General features: G+C 32.4%; 1 protein-coding gene across 2 annotated transcripts; it reads right to left on the bottom strand.

Moving 5' to 3' along the window:
• Positions 1 to 270: 270 nt before the first annotated feature.
• On the bottom strand, positions 271 to 22,295 carry LOC127723261 (uncharacterized). 2 transcript variants are annotated; one of them, XM_052229825.1, is made up of 3 exons: positions 22,119 to 22,295; positions 2,424 to 2,808; positions 271 to 1,427 (listed from the first exon to the last, which is right to left on the bottom strand). In XM_052229825.1, the coding sequence occupies exons 1-3, from the start codon at positions 22,254 to 22,256 to the stop codon at positions 703 to 705; spliced, it is 1,248 nt and encodes a 415-aa protein (XP_052085785.1). In that variant the 5' UTR covers positions 22,257 to 22,295; the 3' UTR covers positions 271 to 702. The 2 variants fall into 2 exon arrangements, with proteins under 2 accessions (XP_052085785.1, XP_052085786.1); XM_052229826.1 differs by lacking the exon at positions 22,119 to 22,295 and adding an exon at positions 21,964 to 22,109.
• Between the last annotated feature and the right edge of the window lie 254 nt (positions 22,296 to 22,549).

Raw genomic sequence — 22,549 nt, 5'->3', positions numbered from 1 at the left:
CGACGACCAATTGATGAGAAAAGCTCACTTGCGAAGGGCCAGGTGAGCTAATACCAGCATGTGCAGTTGTAAATATTCGAGAGGCATTCATGTCCGAGACATTTACTGGTTTTAAATGCAAGGCCAAGATAATTTGAAAGAAATAAGTCATTTAATTGATAATGTCCTGTGCATATTAATTGATAAACTATGTGTGAATTTCAAAGGAATGACATTTACACAACCTAATTGAGTGATTATATGTATATATATATATATACAAAGAAAAAATCTGATTCATTACTTTAATAAAAAGATCAAAACTCTGTTAAAATTATAGCTTTAACTCTTCATGCTCTATAATTATGCTGAACATATATTTTGACAACACATTTCAATGTATTTTCTACAGGAAAAACGGTGATTATTGTTTTGTTTTGCTTACTGCCAAATATCAAGTAGTTTTTACAGTGTTATCTTCTTTATTCAAAAAAACTCCCACATGAAATTTCTTTTGGTTAAAATTTTATCTGCCTGCATCCATTTAATTGGGATTTTTTCCTGGTGAATATATCCTGACACAAAAACATATTATTTCTTCTGTTGCAGTTATTTTTATGTCAGGCCATGCAGGCTCTTGTTTTTTTGCAATAATGACTTGACTTAAGGAATTTTTCACAAAGCAGGAGAACATAGCCTTCTTGAGATTCCTGATAAAGCCTCTTAATCATCTTTCTCTTTCTGCAAAGAACACTGGGTTTCTGTTGACCACTTTAATACTTGATACACGAAAGTGTGCATCAAATTCAAATTTGTTATATCGAGCTCGTTATCTTTCAATGGGTTCATCAAGGAAACAGAGTTTGTACTTGCAAATCGTAGACTTCCCTCCTTCTTTAAAATGACAGACATTTGAAATGATCTTGGTGAAATAACCATACCAAATACAACATCTTGAAAGAAAAGCTTTGACAACATCTGTTGTACATTTGGAAAAATTCCTTGAGTTTCCTGTCTTGCTGGTTTCAATTCCACCACTAATGGGAAAACACCCGGGAAATTTTTAAGTGCTGCACAAAATTCTGGAACAGCTGTTCCTTTTTTAACGTTAGAACAACTGCCCTCAGATGTTACAGATGACTCTTCTGAATATGGGTTTGGAGAAATTCTTTCATGTAAGGACACAAGATTAAATGTACCTACAGGGGTACTTGAATGTGCCGCAGTGTACTGCATTTTGGTAATATGTTCATCTTCATCTCCATAAATAAGTTCAACTTCTGGATTGCAACTGTTAGAGGGTGGACAACATAGCACCTCCGAGACTTTTACATTATCAATAATATGGAGAAGATAATCAATCAAATGTGTCATCCATAGTTTACCTAGTCCATTTTTCATATCACCTTTCAAGGCAGCTCCAAATGATGCTACATAACGACCTTGTTCTGCAACAATAAAACAATATATATATAGAACTGTCTGTGCCAAATATTATCTTGATTACTCGTCTAGCCCGAACACTATATTATATCATTTATACATTAGTCTAAAGACTTTATTTGGAGTCTAAAAAAGAACAGTGCTCAAGATCCCTTGCTTCGCTAAAATACAATTTCAATATGGTGACCTTAATCTTTGATCTCAAAAATCAATATGTGTTTTCCTTGTAACCTGAGCTTCTGTGGGTACAATAACAATCCATCGAGGCAAACTAAACGTAGGTGGCAGAAACTATCTATGTATGGAAGGACAAAAAGCTGAATTGTATAGCCCCCCCTACATTTTTGAAAGGCAGGGGGGGAATACAGAATTTGTTTGCATTTTGAGTGTTAAGAAATTTTTGTGTCTCCTTTGACTCAGGTTAAACTAGTTCCGCTTAGAGCAGCTTGATATGACAACATGTCAAACCCTGGCTGAAATTGACACATGTTCGGACACCATGAAGGATATTGGAAAAGTGATCTTTTCAACACCACTAAATGTCTTTCAGACTAAAAAATGGAGTCAGTATTTAAGCATCATTTTTTAGCAGAATACTGTTTTTTAATAGTGTCCAACTTAATAAACTTATAAAAAAATAAACAATTTCCAATTTTTCCTCAACTTGGGCCTCCTTTATTACATTAAAAATGCCAACCCCAAAAAAGTAACTATCTTTAATTAATGAAAGAACATTTGTGAGCACGCTCATATACCCCTATAGCTAGCCCCCCCACATTGGGCAAACAAAACCTCACCAAAATCCTTGGTTCAAAGACTCTTACTCCTTCAAAATTTTTATGCTCCTGACCAGCTGTACAATGATGTTTGGAGTAGACTTTTTACCAATTAGCATGTATATCATATACCTTTGGACTAACATGATTAACTGACATAAATTCTAAAATTTGATGCCCCCTGTTATAGCAATGTGCCAATGATAGTGCTGATATTTTTCTCACCTACTGAAGCCTTGTCGATTTCCTCGTCTAGTTCTTCCTCACTTAAAGTTGGTTTAGTTATCCATCGGTCCACTTTACCTAAGCATTCATAGTGATACTTAGATATCTCTATCAATTTTAAGATACCATTCCAGTTATCACTTTTTATATTAGAATGGTCAAATGTTTCTATATTCAAACTCAAAAATCTATTGAAGTGATCAATTGTCATTGGTGGTGTTGCAGGACCTAGCCAAGGGTACCCTGGAGCCTGATAGGACTTTTCATCACAAGTTATAAATTTAACTCGTAAGATTTTTGGTATTGAAATGCTGTGTTTCTTCTCTTCACCAGGAATCAATAATCTTGCACACAAAGCTCTCTGGCTGTATGATGCCATCCATCCCTGAAATTAAATAGCATTTTATCATATTATTATATATACATGTATAAAGGTTTGGTACTATGAAAACGTTTAAACCTGCAGCAATTGTTTGCACCTGTCTTAAGTCAGGAATCTGATGTTCAATAGTCATGGTAGTTGTCGTTTGTTGATGTGGTTCATACGTGTTTCTCGTTTCTTGTTTTTTATATAGATTTTGACCGTTGGTTTTCCCGTTTGAATGGTTTTACACTAGTATTTTTTGGGGCCCTTTATAGCTTGCTGTTCGGTGTGAGCCAAGGCTCCTTGTTGAAGACCGTACTTTGACCTATAATGGTTTACTTTTATAAATTTTGACTTGGATGGAGAGTTGTCTCATTGGCACTCATACCACATCTTCTTATATCTATTTGCTATTTTATTTTTTAAAGCTTAATCAACGATACGTATATGTATGCTACAACAAACTTGAGGCTTCAGGGAGCCTCAAAACACCAGAAACCTTTATTTGATTGTTCAATGGCAGTGACTCTTTAAAGGAAACTTTGATATAACTCTAAATACTGGAGACATTTACAGGTTTCAAGAAACAATTAAGCCAATAACAGTAAAAATAGTAAAATTTGGCATTTCAAAGAAAAGTAGTAGTACGTGTGTTGGAATTCCAACACTAAGTCTCCCAAACAATTTCCCCTATCCCATTTCCTTAATAAAACAAGAGTGCACACGCTGAAATGTCTCGCCTTCTTTACTAACCATTGATATTATGTTGATAGTCCTAAATGAAAGCTTTACTACAACTATTACATAAACTTAACATGATCCAAGAAAATGAAGTCAAGGTCATATAAATCAAACGAGAAATACATGTACACCTTACAATCATTCAATACACTAAATATAGTTGACCTATTGCTTATAGTTTCTAAGAAACAGACTTAACCAAGAAAACTTAACATTGACCAATGAATCGTGAAAATGAGGTCAAGGTCAGATGAACCATGCCAGGCAGACATGAACAGCTTACAATCCTTCCATACAACAAATATAGCTGACCTATTGCTTATAGTTTAAGAAAAACAGACTGAAACACATAAACTTAACACTGAGCAATGAACCGTGAAAATGAGGTCAAGGTCAAATAAAACCTGCGAGACTGACATGTACATCATAGAATATTTCCATACTCCAAATATAGTAGTCCTATTGCATAAAGTATAAGAAAAACAGACCAAAACACAAAAACTTAACTATAACCACTGAACCATGAAAATGAGGTCAAGGTCAGATGACACCTGCCAGCTAGTCATGTACACCTTACAATCATTCCATACACCAAATGTAGTAGACCTATTGCATAAAGTATAAGAAAAATGGACCAAAACACAAAACTTAACTATAACCACTGAACCATGAAAATGAGGTCAAGGTCAGATGACACCTGCCAGCTAGACATGTACACCTTACAATCATTCCATACACCAAATGTAGTAGACCTATTGCATACAGTATAAGAAAAACGGACCAAAACACAAAAACTTAACTATAACCACTGAACCATGAAAATGAGGTCAAGGTCAGATGACACCTGCCAGTTGGACATGTACACCTTACAGTCCTTCCATACACCGAATATACTAGACCTATTGCTTATAGTATCTGAGATATGGACTTGACCACCAAAACTTAACCTTGTTCACTGATCCATGAAATGAGGTCGAGGTCAAGTGAAAACTGTCTGACAGGTATGAGGATCTTGCAAGGTACGCACATACCAAATATAGTTATCCTATTACTTATAATAAGAGAGAATTTAACATTACAAAAAATCTGAACTTTTTTTTCAAGTAGTCACTGAACCATGAAAATGAGGTCAAGGACATTGGGCATGTGACTGACGGAAACTTCGTAACATGAGGCATCCATATACAAAGTATGAAGCATCCAGGTCTTCTACCTTCTAAAATATAAAGCTTTTAAGAAGTTAGCTAACGCCGCCGCCGCCGCCGCCGCCGGATCACTATCCCTATGTCGAGCTTTCTGCGACAAAAGTCGCAGGCTCGACAAAAACCTGAAATCACCAATTTTCCTCAATGTATTGATCATGTTGATCATTCTTAAGATATACCCACTTTAATATTCAAATAATTTGCATCAACATAGTCAATATTTAGAGAGAGTGTTCCATTTTCTAAATATGAAAATAAACGTGTTTGTTGCAAGACTTGCTGATCTGATTCTTTCATTCATAATTTATTAAATTTTGGCAAAAAATTGCACACTACCGGTATATCATATCTATTGTTTCTACAGCAAAGCACCAAAATTTTATCATATTGTAACATAGTCCAATACAGATGGGTGCAGTCCTATCAAACCTGTACAAAAGTTAACTTGGAGTAGACTTTATGACTGCTTTCCAAGTTAACTTCAGAAATTTTAAGCAGACAAGGAAGTTAACCTCGTCAATATACAAGACCTAGGTCTGCTTTTTTAGGACTACTGCAAACCTATTGACAAGTATGCTCCAGACCAGACCTGTGGACAAGTCTGCTATTGATTAGTCCTAAGGACAGGTCTGCCCTAGACCAGATCTGTAGACTGGTCTGCTACTGACCAGACCTCGTGACAGGTCTGTGTATGACAGATTGCCCTGTTTAAGACTTTTCATATTAGACCTGAGCTTTTATTATGTAAACAATAATCATATTGTTCTTTTCCCCCAGTATAGCAAATTACTATAATCGTTAGTGACTCTAGATCTGTATACATATATATTATATTATGTTTCTTTTTTCATTTTATATTCTTAAATAATGGCTATACAATTTCAAACTTGTTGATCAACATATATACATGCAGCTATCATAAAGAAAGGAAAGTTTTTTTTTTCAATTGGAAGGCGGATGGAAAGGTTATCCAACGCATTGGAAAACTATTTTTATATGATGGGATATAAACAGTCAGGGGACTTACTTAAATGAATGATTTCTAAATCACTGATTCGAGTAACATTTTGTCCACAAATGTTGGAAGTAAGAGTTGTCTTTCTTTAATAATCACCTATTTAAGTAGTACAAATAAATCACTAAACTCATTTAATTTTATTGTAGCTTTAAATATACAATGTCAGGGGTACTACTGTACAAGTGTATTTTTTTTACTTCTATAAGTAAAAAAAAATAATGTGTTTGCATGTATATTTTTTACTTATACAAGTAATTTTTTTTTACCTATACAAGTAAAAAAAAATTGAGTAAGAGTTGTCTTCCCTACATAGTAAACACATTTGTTAATGTTGTTTTACTTATATAAGTAAATTTTATTTGGCAATGTTGTTGTATAAAATTGAGACTTAAGCCTGTATTATTGTTTGAATTGTCTCCCCTAAAAATCAAGGAAAATAAACACAGCCATTGATTTCAATTTTTAATTCAACTATAATCAACATATTAGTGAACACAGTATTGGCATAGTATAGTTTTCAAACATTTCTTACTAATGATATTAGAATGCAAAGTAAATGAAATAAGCCAAATCATGTTTCCTAATTAAATTAAATACAAGCAATATTTTATATTATTTTATTCTACTGTTTTTTTGCACAATATTATAAACCAAAATTATAAAATTACGTAAAATGTTTTGTAATGGAAAGGAAATAAGTATACCAAATTAAATGGCAATAAAAGATACATATTACAAAGTTAAATGTATTAAATGATGCACAAAAAACTAGACACCTGACTAGCAGTAACGACATTTCAAATGAATAACCAACACTATTTTCAGACTTGATAATACATGTAATAATGACCAAATTGGACACATGTAAAAATATAAAAAAATTATGTGTAACTCAATTCACAAACATGACAAACCTCAAAGGAATCTGTAATATGTTTGTCTTTTTCCAAAAACCATTTTATATATGATTTAAAGCCATCTTTTCTTGTATTATTTCAATAATCTCTGGAATATTTAGTTTTCTTGCATTGCTTAAAAAACAGTATTAAAAACTGACAAGACTGTGAAGGGAATTTTATAATTAGTGTTAAATTGTGTGATTATATTATTCTGAAAAGGAAACCTAGATCTCTGTAGTTATAAAGTGCTTTAAAAAATAAATCCTATCAGTAATAAGTATGTCATATTAAAGTGGAAAAATACACATAATATTCTCATGCATTTGTCATGATCAGATTCTAATATACATTTTGTACAATCATGAAAATGTAATAAACTAAATACACATACTTAAATAACCCTTAAAGCTTCAATAACATTGAATTACACCAAATTATGTCAATTCTTTAGTTCAAAATTTCATAATGAGAACAAGGCCAACTTGATAAATTCTTTTACTATTAATAGAAAATTTGTAAGAAAAAAACCCAACCTTTTTGTGATTTAAAATCTAAGGATAGTTAATATTGGATGCAAAAGTAGAAATATAAATATTCTTAATTTGGCAATGATATACATGATATATATATATATATATAAAAGACATTTCAATGATAAAATTGAATCCCCAAGACTATTAGCAAAAGATAATTATTGGAGTACACTAAAATCCCAATAATTTTGAAATATGAGCTTGACATGGTAGAATATACATAAAAATTAATCAAGACAAAACAAATCACAAGTTCTTGAACTAATAAAAGCGGAGCACATTGCATTTGCACATTTGCACCAATTTATAAAAAAATGCAGTTTTTCATTTGCGCCAAAATATACTACTTTCGTGGGACTTCTGCAACTTTCACAGATAACACATGTCAGAAAAGTTGAAATATACATTTCCTCTGAATTAAAAGCTCAGATAAGAAATTTTAATTTACTTTTCTCCTTGTGATCATGGTGATAAAGTATTAAGTTTATACTCAAATAAAACTGAGTCATGGACTTTTAAAATTATGTACTGTAGTGTTTCCATGATTGTTGTAAAAAGATGTATATTATTCAGTTGAAGATGTTCAAACAGACCTTTAACACCTTTTCAAAAAAATTTTTTTTTTTAAATCTAGATAGGGTGCCTCCCCCCTGACAAATGCCTGAGGTCCCACCTAGATATGCCTCTAATTTCAAGTTGACTGGATTTCAATTAATTTATTCAATAAAAAACTCAATGATGCTATACAAATATTTATAGTATCTGCCTGTGTTATTGGTGTTAATGAAAGTTATGTAATTCAGCACAAATGAAATATGGTCATTATTTTTGGCGCAAATGAATTGCTAATTGGGACAAAGCACCAAAAAGGCTTTACCCGTAATCCATTAAATGTAACAAAAATAACAACAAGATTGTAAAAATATCTAAAACAAAACAAGTCTAATAGTATAAAATGTTGTAACAGTATAAAATATGTCATATCCTATATACATATATACAGGTAACATTCATTTTTTGACATTATAAATTCCATTTAAACAATTACTACCATTGGAAACTACATTTCCAACTAACATCAATGTATTACACATGTCATAAATGTAGAAAAAGCTTAAACAGAATAGTTCATAGCTCTGCCTTGACCATTTTACATGTTACAATAACAATAATAAATTGAAGCAAGTCATTGTACAATTGTAAAGTAATGTGGTGTATATAATATTCTTCTGAGAAATAGTTTATTTTGACCTTTTATAACACATTTAATGAGCAGCAATTACCAAGTGACTCATTTTACCTAAGAGTTCAATGACAAGAATATTATTCCATTCTCTATTCTGACAAATGTCTTATCTTACATTTAAATTGAAAAGCTAATTATAATATATTGATCAGTTTCAGCATGTGAAACAAGGTTATCATTACAAAGGCATGTTACTTGCTTCAATTTGTTATTCTTTAGTTAAAATGGTACCAAAAGAGGGCTTTATGACTTTGTATTACTCACCACCTACATAAGTTGTTGAAGGATTTCATTTTCTTCTCAAAATAAATAAACCCTTTTCACTAAACAATGCTGCTTTTATTTTAAATTGCATGGTTAAAAGATATTTTTCGATAACAAGATTTAAAAATTTGACAAGGCTACAGTATTTCATTTGGTATAAATTACAGCTAGTAACACCGTGCTGGTAATAGTTCTTTGTGCTAATTTGGCCAAATGTGATAGGTGTTAACTTTTGAGACAACAGATGCCAAGTGAAATGAATGTTTTAACTAAACACACACCAGAAACCAGGGGTACTAAAGGCATATAATAAACATAATAAATGTCACTATGTGGTATATCCCCCCCCCCCTTCCCCCCAAAAGAAGACAAAAGTTAATGACACTCATAATTCAACAAATTTATATGAAAACCGGGAACCACCTAATTGAACCAAGTCAGGTGGTTGTAAAGATTTAATAATGTCCTTTTCGATGATGAAATACTTTATTTCATGTAAAGCCCAGCTTGCACCTTTTCTTCTAAAAAACTGGCCCCATACACCAGAATCATCTATGTCAGAAAGTCCTTTTAAAAGACAACATGATATAAATATATTATTAGGACGCTTTATACAGAAACATTTTATTTAAAACAAAATAAAATTCAGTCCTTTGCTGGGAATATGAGTTCTGTGGGAAATGAATAAATTCCACGATGATAAATATATCGCATTTACTCCCGGCATTTACTGGTATATTCACGAAATAGTTACAAGGCATCCAGAGTTATCTCCCTAAAATTCATGTTAATATTTTTTTTACGTATATACGTAAAAAAAAAACTCGAAGGGTGGGTGACTAAAAGTCGCGTGCGCAATTACAAATGCATCGGAAACTGTTGGTTCAGTAACTAAACTTTCATAGAAAAATATGAAGATGTCCCTAAAAAATCCTCTTCCATTCGTAAAAATGCAAATAAAACATCACAAAATGACCCGATTTTAACCTTTCAAATCGATAAAAATCTTAGTTCACTGACCTGTACCTGTTTCTTTTTCCTAAACAAGGTGGAGTCTGCGTAGATGGCGGTTTCTAAACATCCGGGTACTGCAGTTGATGACGATAAATGCGCGAAATTCAAAATTTTACCGATCGATCAAATTCACAGTAAAAAAAATTTACGTGATTACGTTAATTTTTTTTTACTTATATAAGTAAAAAAAATACACTTGTATACGTAGTACCCCTGACTGACTAATGATCCAGGGACTAATTATGTTGCTAAAATTATTAGAACCAACATCTGTGTTGATAGGATGACCAGTCATGTCAGTTGATGACCTTGTACTGAATCTGGGATAATTAATGACATGAAAATCTCTTGTTTAAGTATCATACCTCTATTTTCTTCCAAAAAATCACTTCTTTAAGTATTATTATTTTAATAACCCCCACTTATTTCAACACCCCCTAACAGTGAAATTTTGATCGCAAACAGTAAAATTTTATTATATAATGTGCAAAATGAAACCTTGAATTTTTCAGACTTGTTTGAATGGCTTCGAAATTCTACAAGACGCACTGGTTTTTCAAATAACTAAAATCAAATCTAAATTTGTCATGCAAGGAAGCTCCTTGAAATTATATTACTTCTAAATCTACAGGTGTCACATGAAAAACATCATATAAGGATGCCCACTTCCCCCTGAAATCAAAATAATATGTCTACATCAGAGACATATATACTATTAAAATTATAGGTCTCTGGTCAAAATATACAGATTTTAGGGAATAGAACCTTGTCCTGCAAAAAAACCCCAAACAAACAACCGGAAAAGAAGGAGTCCATTAAGAATTATGACCAAAAGCAGCAAGCGCAAACCTTTCCTCTTTTGTGGGTGTATTTTTAAATCCCTTTCTTTATATCCATCTTCATTCAAGACAGTAAAAATGATATGGATAATGAGGATGATGATGAAGTAATGATCTAAAGGGGTCTTCAAAATAAGTCATACAGATTCTTAATACATTGTAATATTCATGATTAAACAAGAGTGAACACGCTGAAATGTCTCGACTTCTTTACTAATCATTGATATTATGTTGATAGTTCTAAATATAAAGCCTCACTACAACTATCACATAAACTTAACATGATCCAAGAAAATGAGGTCAAGGTCATATAAACCAAACAAGAAATACATATACACCTTACAATCATTCAATACACTAAATATAGTTGACCTATTGCTAATAGTTTCTAAGATACAGACTTAACCAAGAAAACTAAACATTGACTAATGAACCATGAAAATGAGGTCAAGGTCAGATGAACCATGCCAGGCAGACATGTACAGCTTGCAATCCTTCCATACAACAAATATAGTTGACCTTTTGCTTATAGTAATAGAAAACAGACCAAAACACAAAAACTTAACACTGAGCTATGAACCGTGAAAATGAGGTCAAGGTCAAGTAAAACCAGCCAGACTGACATGTACATCATAAAATATGTTCATACACCAAATATAGATGACCTATTGCATATAATATTAGAAAAAAAGACCAGAACTCAAAAATTTAACATTGACCACTGAACAATGAAAATGAGGTCAAGGTCAGAAGACACCTGCCAGCTAGACATGTACACCTTACAATCATTCCATACACCAAATATAGTAGACCTATTGCATACAGTATAAGAAAAACAGACCAAAATGCAAAAACTTAACTATAACCACTGAACCATGAAAATGAGGTCAAGGTCAGATGACACCTGCCAGTTGGACATGTACACCTTACAGTCCTTCCATACACCGAATACATGGAATATGCTAGACCTATTGCTTCTAGTATCTGAGATATGGACTTGACCACCAAAACTTAACCTTGTTCACTGATCCATGAAATGAGATCGTGGTCAAGTGAAAACTGTCTGACGATCATGACGACCTTGCAAGGTACGCACATGCCAAATATAGTTATTCTATTACTCATTATAAGAGAGAAATTACCATTACAAAAAATCTTAATTTTTTTTCAAGTAGTGACTGAACCATGAAAATGAGGTCATGGACAATGGACATGTGACAGAGGGAAACTTCGTAACATAAGGCATCTATATACAAAGTATGAAGCATCCAGGTCTTCCATCTTCTAAAATACAAAGCTTTTAAGAAGTTAGGTAACGCCGCCCTAGCCGGATCACTATCCCTATGTCAAGCTGTCTGCAACAAAAGTCACAGGCTTGACAAAAATAAAACTAAAAAAAAATTTGGTACTTTTTATTAGCAAACCAGTGAAATTTCATGAAACAAAACATGTTCCAAACCCTCTGGAAATGCTCCAGAACACAGGATTTAATTTCATTTATTTCAAAATTTTCAGGGGGGGGGGGCATGCCCCCAGACCCTCCTAGAAAGGGTTGTGCCAGTGGCATGACAATCCAAGTGCCTTCAGCACTAGGAGGGCTAGTAGAACGATAAGCAAGGCTAGTAAAGGAATTTATTTAGTGTCAAACCCTGCATTATGTAAAGCCTTCATTATAGCATTTTTTCAACAAATATAGAATTTACAGCTGAATGATTGCATCAAAGGCATAAACCTTGCTACTTAAAAGAAGCAATAGGTTTATTTTTTTCAATTTTACTACTAATAAGATATAATCTAAACCTATATTATGTTTAAATTTTGGTAAAACTAAGAAATCACAATTTGTGACAAAATTTCGTTATATACTAACAGTCAGTCAGTATACAATTCCCAGATGATACCTTCTCATACTTTTCATTATAAAGACACAAATATAATCAGTCATGACAGCTGTGTACTTTTGTGTATTTGATACAAACTTCTGTACTACTGCTTAAATTTCTCATTGTTTGACATGAAACTTGAAATATTAACCATTAATTGAAGAAGCTATATAAATAAATACATATTAGACAGACACTGGCTCAAATAAGTTTAAGTTTAAATTAGAATTATGACAATTAATTCTTCCTGAAATAAAACCAGCATTTTAACTAAGTTTTTTTGAAAATTAATGTCATTTTAACCAAAATATCAATGATAATACTGCAATTTAACTTAATGTGAAAGATTTCAATATTATCATCCAAGGATGAAGGTTTTCAGAATTCAAAATTACTGTTAAAAAAAAAAACTTAGTTATTCACATAATTATCTTTTACCATGTATATTACTTTCCTTTTATTTCACAATTTTCATTAATCAATTTGATTCCATAATTCCAATTTCTTCCAAAAAGCACAAAACAAGCTTAATTATCCCTGAATATATAAAGCTGCCACAAGTCCAACTCTTGCAAAATAATTCCAAAGAGCCAAATTTTGAAAAAAAATCCCATGATCCTTTATCAACAATTAAAGCATTATGGGTATTATGATTTACACCATATCAACAGTTTTACGCCCGTAGGAAAATTTACCCCTTGCTTATTTCAATTTATGCCAGGTTTACCATATTTTCTACGCCTGTAAGGACTACAAATTTAAGTTTCCTGTTCCCTTATGCCTGGATCTGGACACGTAACTACCACTTACGCCTGGTTTACGCCAGATTTCCAGGCGTAATATGCCTTATAATTTCGTACGGGATAAAAAAAAAATTACTGATTTATTATGCAGCCATATAAATATACATAATAAAGTGCAAATATGGTCAGTTTTGGTTGATGCAGTCAAATAATTTTGTTATACGAGCCAGCCTCAGGAATCAAAACTACTGATCTTTTGTTACGAGTCAATATTTTGAATAAAAAGAGGACATGCTGGCACTCTAAATTGATGCGGACAAAATTTTGTAGTCATTGTGTTCTAATATTGCTGTCATTAGTATTATACAATCCATCCTGACACACAAAAAAAACTTAGTGATTTATTATGCGGCCATATAAATTTACATTATAAAGTGCAAAAATGGTCAGTTTTGGTTGATGCGGTCAAATAAATTTATAATACAAGCCCGCCTGAGACATTTAAACTACTGATTTTTTGTGGCGAGTCAATATTTTGAACACGTTGAATAAAAAGAGGACATGCTGGCACTCTAAATTGATGCAGACAAAATTTTGTATCATTATGTTCCAATATTGCTGTTATTTGTATCATACAATCCATCCTGACATAAAAAAAAAAATTACTGATTTAAATTTCTTTTTTAAAAACAACTTTAGTTTCTGTATAATTGTTCAGTTTTTTTTTGTTAAATAATAATAAAATAGAAACAAAAAAGGAAGGAAAACTATAATTGCACTTGCCGTTTTCTTTTTTAAAAACAACTTTAGTTTCTGTATAATTGTTTATTTAATCATTTCGGAAATAGCTCAATATTTTTACATTATTGTTATTAAATATAAGAAAATTTCCAATCATTATAATTTTAAAACTGTTTTGAAATTGGCCAGAAACATAATACATTTTGAGTAAACTATTCCCAAGAATTGTTAATGTAGAGCCATATATCAACGTCTATAATAGCAAGCATGTATACGTAATTTGACACATCTCTGTTTCCGTATCATATCTGTAATTAGATGACCCGACAATGTAATAGATATGATTGTCGAATGTCAAACTTGTCCCATCAATATATTATGTCCCGGTATTATGTCCTATAGCAATTTTTCAGTCCCCTTCCCCTCGAAAAAATTGGCATGATCCCATTTTTCCCTATCAGCGTGGTGGGGGGAAAACCAGGATCAGGCCCATTCTACCCCCTAGTAACAGGAAAAGCTCATTTTCCCCCCTTGTAGTATCATCAGCAATGTTAGTTGGAAATTATTTATCCATTAAAGGATATTAACCTTCTTTTTAATAGTTTAGCATTTCCAAACAATCATCGTGGACACATATTGACAGACTGATGGACCCATAGACAGACTAGTGGACACTCAAAGACTGGTGGATGTGTAGACAGGCTGCATATAAACATGTTAACAGACTGGTGGATCCATAGACAGACTTGTCCACATGTTGACAGTCTAGTGGACACATAGCTGGACCGGGCGGTGAATATATTGACTGAACGCTCATGATGCTGGACACGTAGACTGACTGGCGGACACGTAGATAGACTGGTGAACATGTCGATTGACGTATACACATATTGGTGGACATGTTAACAGACTACTATGGCAAGCCGTTTTACTATTTCTTTGAACTTCTAGATATCTCATAAACTTTATAAGATATCTTATATAGTTTATAAGATATCTCATATAATTTTCTTTATAAGATACCTTACAAATTATATGAGATATCTTATAAACTTTATAAGATATCCTATAAACTATATAAGATATCTTATAAACTATATAAGATATCTTATAAACTATATGGGATATCTTATAAAGTATATAAGATATCTTATATAAAAACTATTTATAAGATATCTTATAAACTTAAGGGGATATCTTATAAACTTTAGGAGATATCTTAAAAATTTTAGGAGATATCTTATATACTATATAAGATATCTTATATATTATATAAGATATCTTATATATTATATGAGATATATTATATAGTATATAAGATATCTTATAATAAAAAGCTCTGGTGGGCGCAGCTTGATACGACCGCAGAGGTCGAACCCTGAACAGTTGGGGCAAGTATGGACACAACATTCAAGCTTGATACAGCACTGAATTTGGATTGTGATTAAATATTTGACACAGCATAGGTTTCTGACACAGAATGAATGTGGTCTAAGAACTTAAAATTTTTTAATTTACCTATTCAAACCATATCATTATTATTTGCTTTTATATATAAATCAGAAATAACCAATTTAAAATGGAAAATTTTAAAGAAAAAAAAAATCCCTCCCCACATTTTTTGAAACCCCTTATGATTCATCACCCCAAAACTCAATCCCAGCCTTCCCTTTGTGGTATGGTACCTTGCAGTACAATTTCAGAGAGATCCATACACTTGAACACAAGTTATTGTCTGGAAACTAGAAAAATGCTTGTTTTTAGGCCCCTTTTTGGCCCAAATTCCTAAACGTTTAAGGCAATTACCCCCAAACTCAAACCCAGCTTTCCCTTTGTGATACGGAACCTTGTAGTACAATTTCATAAAGATCCATACACTTACACACAAGTTATTGTCCTGAAACTAGAAAAATGCTTGTTTTTTGCCCCTTTTTGGCCCCTTATTCCTAAAATTTTGAGGCAATTACCCCCAAAATCAATCCCAGCCTTCCCTTTGTGGTATGGTACCTTGCAGTACAATTTCAGAGAGATCCATACACTTGAACACAAGTTATTGTCTGGAAACTAGAACTAGAGGCTCTAAAGAGCCTGTGTCGCTCACCTTGGTCTATGTGCATATTAAACAAAGGACACAGATGGATTCATGACAAAATTGTGTTTTGGTGATAGTGATGTGTTTGTAGATCTTACTGTACTGAACATTCTTGCTCCTTACTATTATCTCTATCTATGATGAACTTGGAAAATACTTTGTAAAAATTTACAAAAAAATTTACAAAATTTATGAAAATTGTAAAAAATTGACTATAAAGGGCAATAACTCCTTAAGGGGTCAACTGACCATTTTGGTCAAGTTGACTTATTTGTAGATCTTACTTTGCTGAACCTTATTGCTGTTTACAGTTTATCTCTATCTATAATAATGTTCAAGATAATAACCAAAAACTGCAAAATTTCCTTAAAATTACCAATTCAGGGGCAGCAACCCAACAACGGGTTGCCTGATTGGTCTGAAAATTTCAGGGCAGATAGATCTTGACCTAATGAACAATTTTATCCTCATCAGATTTGCTCTTAATGCTTTGGTTTCAGAGCTATGAGCCAAAAACTGCATTTTACCCTATGTACTATTTTTTAGCCATGTCGGCCATCTTGGTTCGCGGGCGGGGTCATCGGACACACTTTTTTAAACTAGATACCCCAATGATGATTGTGGCCAAGTTTGGTCAAATTTGGCCCAGTAGTTTCAGAGGAGAAGATTTTTGTAAAAGTTTACGGACGACGGACGACGGACGCAGGACTACGGACGCCAAGTGATGAGAAAAGCTCACTTGACCTTTCAGGTCAGGTGAGCTAAAAATGCTTATTTTTGGCCCCCAACTCCTAAACGTTTTGGGCAATTACCCCCAAACTCAATTCCAGCTTTCCCTTTGTGATATGGAACCTTGGAGTACAATTTCAGAAAGATCCATACACTTACTCACACGTTATTATCATGAAACTAGAAAAATTCTTGTTTTTTGCCCCTTTTTTGGCCCCTCATTCCTAAAATTTTCAGGCAATAACCCCCAAAATCAATCCCAGCATTCCCTTTGTGATATGGAACCTTGTGGTACAGTGTCAGAGAGATCCATACACTAACACACAAGTTATGTCTGGAAGTTACAAAAATGCTTATTTTTGGCCCCTTTGTGGCCCCTAATTCCTTAACTGTTGGTACCATAACCCCCAAAATCAATCCCAACCTTCCTTTTGTAGTATTGAACCTTATGGTCAAATTTCATAGAGATCCATTCACTTAAACTAAAGTAAGAGTGCGAAAACCAATGTGTCTTCGGACGACGACGACGCCAACGTCATACCAATATACGACAATTTTGCAGTCGTATAAAAATTGAATTATATAAGATAATTTTTATATTAAATGAGATATCTTATATATTATACAAGACATCTTGTATTAATATTATATGTGATATCTTGAAATTTGAATAAATAGTAAAAAGGCTTGCCATAGACTAATGGACATTTAAACAGACGAGTGGCCATGCAGAAAGTACTTAGATTTGTGGATATGTGATGAAATCCCCATACTACCTGGCATGCACATGCTAGCAGACACAGACGGCTGCACTAACAAAAAGTTCACTGTTTAATGTAGGGTAACTCCTTTAAATAAGTTCTTCACCGATGTCCGTTTTTCAGGATGTTTAAATATATGAAAGGATGGACATTTTCAACCTATCATATACCAATGAGTGGTAATCTTATTAGTTAAAACAACATACCAATGGGTCATAATATCTTACTGAATATTAAATAAATTTATTCCTGCTGTAAAAGTGTTAATCTCCAAATTTTACAGTAGTATTTATCATCCACAGTTATGAGAATTAGTATGAAAAGGAACACATTTTCATGTAAGCCATATGAATACATCGAATTTTAGGACAGAGTCAATATACATGATATATATGAATCAGGATATTTTTGGAATGCAAACGGAACCCCTGTAACAAAATATAGGTACCCCACCCCACTCCCCCAGAACTTTCTAGTGACATGCCTGTCAACATAATGAACACAATTTGTATAATCAACTTTTTTCTATGCAACCCATGCCGAAAAAACAAATTACTTAAGCATTTCAGCAATTAATCATTTCTTAAGAAAATGCGAAAAATATATTCAATAAATAACCATAATTTGAGGTACATATATCATGTATATATATATATCAGTCAGGGGACTTACTTAAATGAGTGATTTTCTAAATCACTGATTCAAGTATCATTATGTCCATAAAGGTTGGAAGTAAGAGTTGTCTTTCTTTAATAATCACCTATTTAAGTAGTACAAATTAATCACTAAACTGAGTGATTTAATTTTTTTGTAGCTTTAAATATAGAATACTAATGATCCAGGGACTAATTATGTTGCTAAAATTATCAGAACCAACATCTGTGTTGATAGGATGACCGGGTCATGTCAGGTGATGACCTTGTACTAAATCTAGGATAATGACATAAAAATACTTGTTAAAGTATCATACCTCAATTTCCTTCCAAATAATCACTTCTTTAAGTATCATTATTTTAATAACCCCCACTAATTTCAACACCCCCGAACAGTGAAATTTTGATGGCGAACAGTAGAATTTTATTACATAATCTATAAGATGAAACCTTGAATTTTACAGGAAAAATACTCCCACTGCTGGGAAAAATCTGTTAAGAAAGTATCAGTCCATTATGTAAAGCCATGTTTATAGCATTTTTTCAACTAAAATAGAATTTGCAGCTAAATGATTGCATCAAAAGCATAAACCTTGCTGCTTAAAAGAAGCAAAAAGTTCATTTTTTTCAATTTTACTAATGAAAAGATATTATCTAAACCTATGTGTTTAAAATTTTGGTAAAACTACAAAATCACAATTTGTGACAAAACTTCGAATTTGCTACTTAAATAAGTGATTTAAAAATCACTTATTCCAATAAGTCCCCTGACTGTATATATATAAATGCCTAAAAAGTGTACAAAACAACACCAATATTAAAAAAAAGGAAACATTAAATGTATAATTATCTATAAATATTTTGGATAACAGATATCCTTCATCAGTATGATTATGATGTAAAATGAATCAAATCAATCTTTTCTGATTTAACTATAACAATCTTTAAATTTATACAATTAAAACCGAACACAACAATTAACCCTTGTACAATTCTAAAATTTCAAAAATGACGTAGGTTAGGTATTTACAACAGACTGCATAGATATGCTTCTAACAAAAATAGTAATGCAATATGAACTGGTACATTTCTAAAATTTCACAGGTAACGAAAGTTAAGATATTACAACAAAAACTGTGTAGAAATACATTCCCAATGAACAGCACTGACAGCACTGACCGATTTGAGCTGGTATAATACTCAAATTTCAAATTTGACGATGGTAAAGTAATAACAACAGAGACTGCATATTTACACATCCCAAATAAATAGTAGTTTGATTATGATAATATTTATAGATAATTACATTAAATGTTTCCTTTTTTTTAATATTGGTGTTGTTTTGTACACTTTTGAGCATTTATATAATTCATTTATTGTGTACCGTTATACTCGTAAGGATCCAGCGCCCTCATAAGAAAGATCGTTGACTAATATCTAGATGTTTTATATATATATATATATATGTATACACGGTATATAAGTCTGAAAATTAAACCCAACAGTGTTAGAATTCAATTTATATGCTGACAAATGTTTGTCCCTCAACAAGATTTGAACTCACACCTTTGATACACTACAGCACCAATCGCTTAGCCTCATGTCCAGCGCTCTAGACCACTCGACCACATCCACTATATATATATATATATATATATAGTGAAATCCATATTGTGGGGGAAATATGGACATGGGAGAATGGTACATATATGTATATGTATTGTAAACTTTCCGTGAGGGAAGAATGGCAATGATCAAAAATTTTCCCAGGGGAAAAATGAGATGGCATGGTGAAAAAATGGCTATATCACACCGGACCAAACCGTGTTTTTATTTTAAATTGTTATTTTCATTACCAATCCACCAAAGAACAATTAACTCAACATTAGATGAGGTCAAAGACCTCCTAATTTTACCTAATCAGTATTCTAATTTACAATCAACAATCACTAAAAGTAATTTAAAAGGCACTGGCTACGATTACATGGAAATGTAACAATAAAAATATTATTGTTACATTGGAGACTAATTGCCGGAATACAGGGTTTGGTAAGGATCCGATTAATTACGAATGTAACAATAATAGTTGTGTCTACGGTTACATTGCGTTATTGTTACATTAAATGCACTTACAATATACGCTAGATTTACTAGTAAACTTAAACCTTCTATAGTTTTGTTGCCTATTTGTTTTTGCCAAAAAGAACGAAATTACAATCACAAAATATCTGGACTCTGAAAATGAAAACACTGATTCCACCAGTTTCAACATGTCGGCAAATGTCAATTGCCTTCACAATTGACTTGTATTTTTAAGTTTTATTTGGTTTTTGCTGCTATGCTAAGTTGGATATTGAAATCGGATGTGAACATAAAATCAGTTATGGACGGCAATGAATCATAATACAACCTCACATGCTTCCAACAAAAGATATTGGAAGAAAAATAAAATTGCAAGAGTACCAGTCAGAGCTCTGACATAAACAAGTCAGAATTGTCAAGACTTGTGCAAGTCAGATTATGCATTTTTACAAAGGAGTTTAAGACTTTATAAAGTCAGAATATGCCAGACTTATTCAGGTCAAATTCTGTTTAGTGAATCATGAAGTTTCAGTATTTTAAGATTTGTAGCAAACCTTATCAGTAAGTTACCATGAATATTTGTATGATGCTTAACGATACTAAAATCTATCTTTTCATGCTGGTTTTCAAGTAAATCCATTGTTTATACAGAATATTTTTTACAATTTATCTCAAATACATACTTACATTAAATGGTTGATTTGATATGATTCTGTTTTTTTAGGGTCTTATTCATATTTTTTGTTGATAAAAAAGTGTTTGTGGAAGGCATTTTTAACATTGTCATGTGGATGCTCAACTTTTAAATATGGGTGCATAAAGGTTGACAGTTAAGGTATATTTCTGACTTGTAGAAGTCAATTTTTTTAAATTTTTGTTTGGAGGAAAAAATTGCATAATAATTCATCTGACTTGTAGAAGTCAGTTTTTGTTTCAAAATGATGGGAAGTAACTCATGACACCAAATATTCTGACTTTCACAAGTCACAAAATTCTGACTTGTTTATGTCAGAGCTCTGACTGAGTACTGAAAAAAATATTTTTCACATTCATAAATCATGACAGATATTGACAGTTTCTTTAACTTCAAAAAGGGATAGTGCAGAATGGAATTGTACAGTTTGCAATACAGACATTGCTGCATCATTTGTGTTTGATGGCTGCTTAGAGTGGTTTCACCAAAATTTGTCGGACTAAAACATGCTATCAAAACAGCATACTGAATTTGTAGAAACTTGTCAATGTAAATAAAATATTGAAAAATTGTATGCAATATATAGTAAAATTCAAATAAGAGTTTTCAAGTTTGTTTTAAATACGTATTACTAGTCCCAGCGTACAAAATTGGAAGTGCATTAATGTAACAATAACGCAATGTAACAGTAGACTCAATTATTATTGTAACAGTCGAAATTAATCGGTTCCTTACCATGCTTCAACCCAACCCTGCATTCCGGAAACTAGTCTCCAATGTAACAATATTTTTATTATGAAATATTTTTATTATTGTTACATTTCCATGTAACAGTAGCCAGTGCCAATTTAAAAAAAAAAACAAATGGAACAATGAAGCAATGCTCCAAAACAAGCAATTACTTTCTTTTTCATGAATTTGAGATATATTTATTTTTTAAATTCTTTAATGTTTACTTAATAAATATTGACATATGTTTATAAAACCTAAATACCATTAATATCAATAAATGTATTTAATAAAAATAGGGCGAACGAACCCATAGCGTACGGCCTTTATGTGTTCTTTTCTGGCAGACGGTCCGAGTTGTTTTCGGGCCGAGTTGTCTTACACAAGGTGCAATATCGTCCAACTAACATTAACTGTTTGCTCGTACTAGATATATCGCCAATGTTACACACAAGTATTGCTTACAAACGGAAACTTGTTCTGCACGTTGTCATCCCCTAAATCTACATTATGCCTTTTTGTTGCGGTAGATTTATAACTTGTACCGATCTGGTCATTTTGAGTCGCCATCCTGTTCTGTTCTGTAGTAGGAAATCCCTCCATCTAGGGAGCACTTCGCACTAAATCGAATATTGTTATAGACACGCGATACTTTGGTACGATACCATTTAGCAATGTTTAGTAACTCGGCCCGATTAGTCACTTTGAGGCTACTTGTAATTGACCTTTCTTTGCAGTACATTCCTCCTCTATTTGGAGCACCACAGGATATCTTATTTGACCATAAAAAATTATCAACTTGTAGTAGGGTCCCCAGTCAACGAATTTGATTGATTTGGGTTAACGGAATAAAACACGGCTGTATTTTATATCATTGTTGTCTACAGTAATCACGA

The sequence above is a fragment of the Mytilus californianus genome, unplaced genomic scaffold, assembly GCF_021869535.1.
Source record: "Mytilus californianus isolate M0D057914Y unplaced genomic scaffold, xbMytCali1.0.p SCAF_13, whole genome shotgun sequence".
Lineage (NCBI taxonomy): Eukaryota > Metazoa > Mollusca > Bivalvia > Mytilida > Mytilidae > Mytilus > Mytilus californianus.
The sequence above is the reverse complement of the archived record's forward strand: the minus strand, read 5'-3'. Positions and strand labels throughout refer to the sequence as shown.

Coding starts and splice junctions, on each gene's coding strand:
- LOC127723261 (XM_052229825.1), bottom strand. CDS start 22,256: ATGGAGGGATTTCCTACTACAGAACAGAACAGGATGGCGACTCAAAAT. Junction 2,809..22,118: donor TGCAGAACAAGTTTCCGTTT/GTAAGCAATACT, acceptor ATTTAATTTCAG/GGATGGATGGCATCATACAG. Junction 1,428..2,423: donor AATCGACAAGGCTTCAGTAG/GTGAGAAAAATA, acceptor TTATTGTTGCAG/AACAAGGTCGTTATGTAGCA.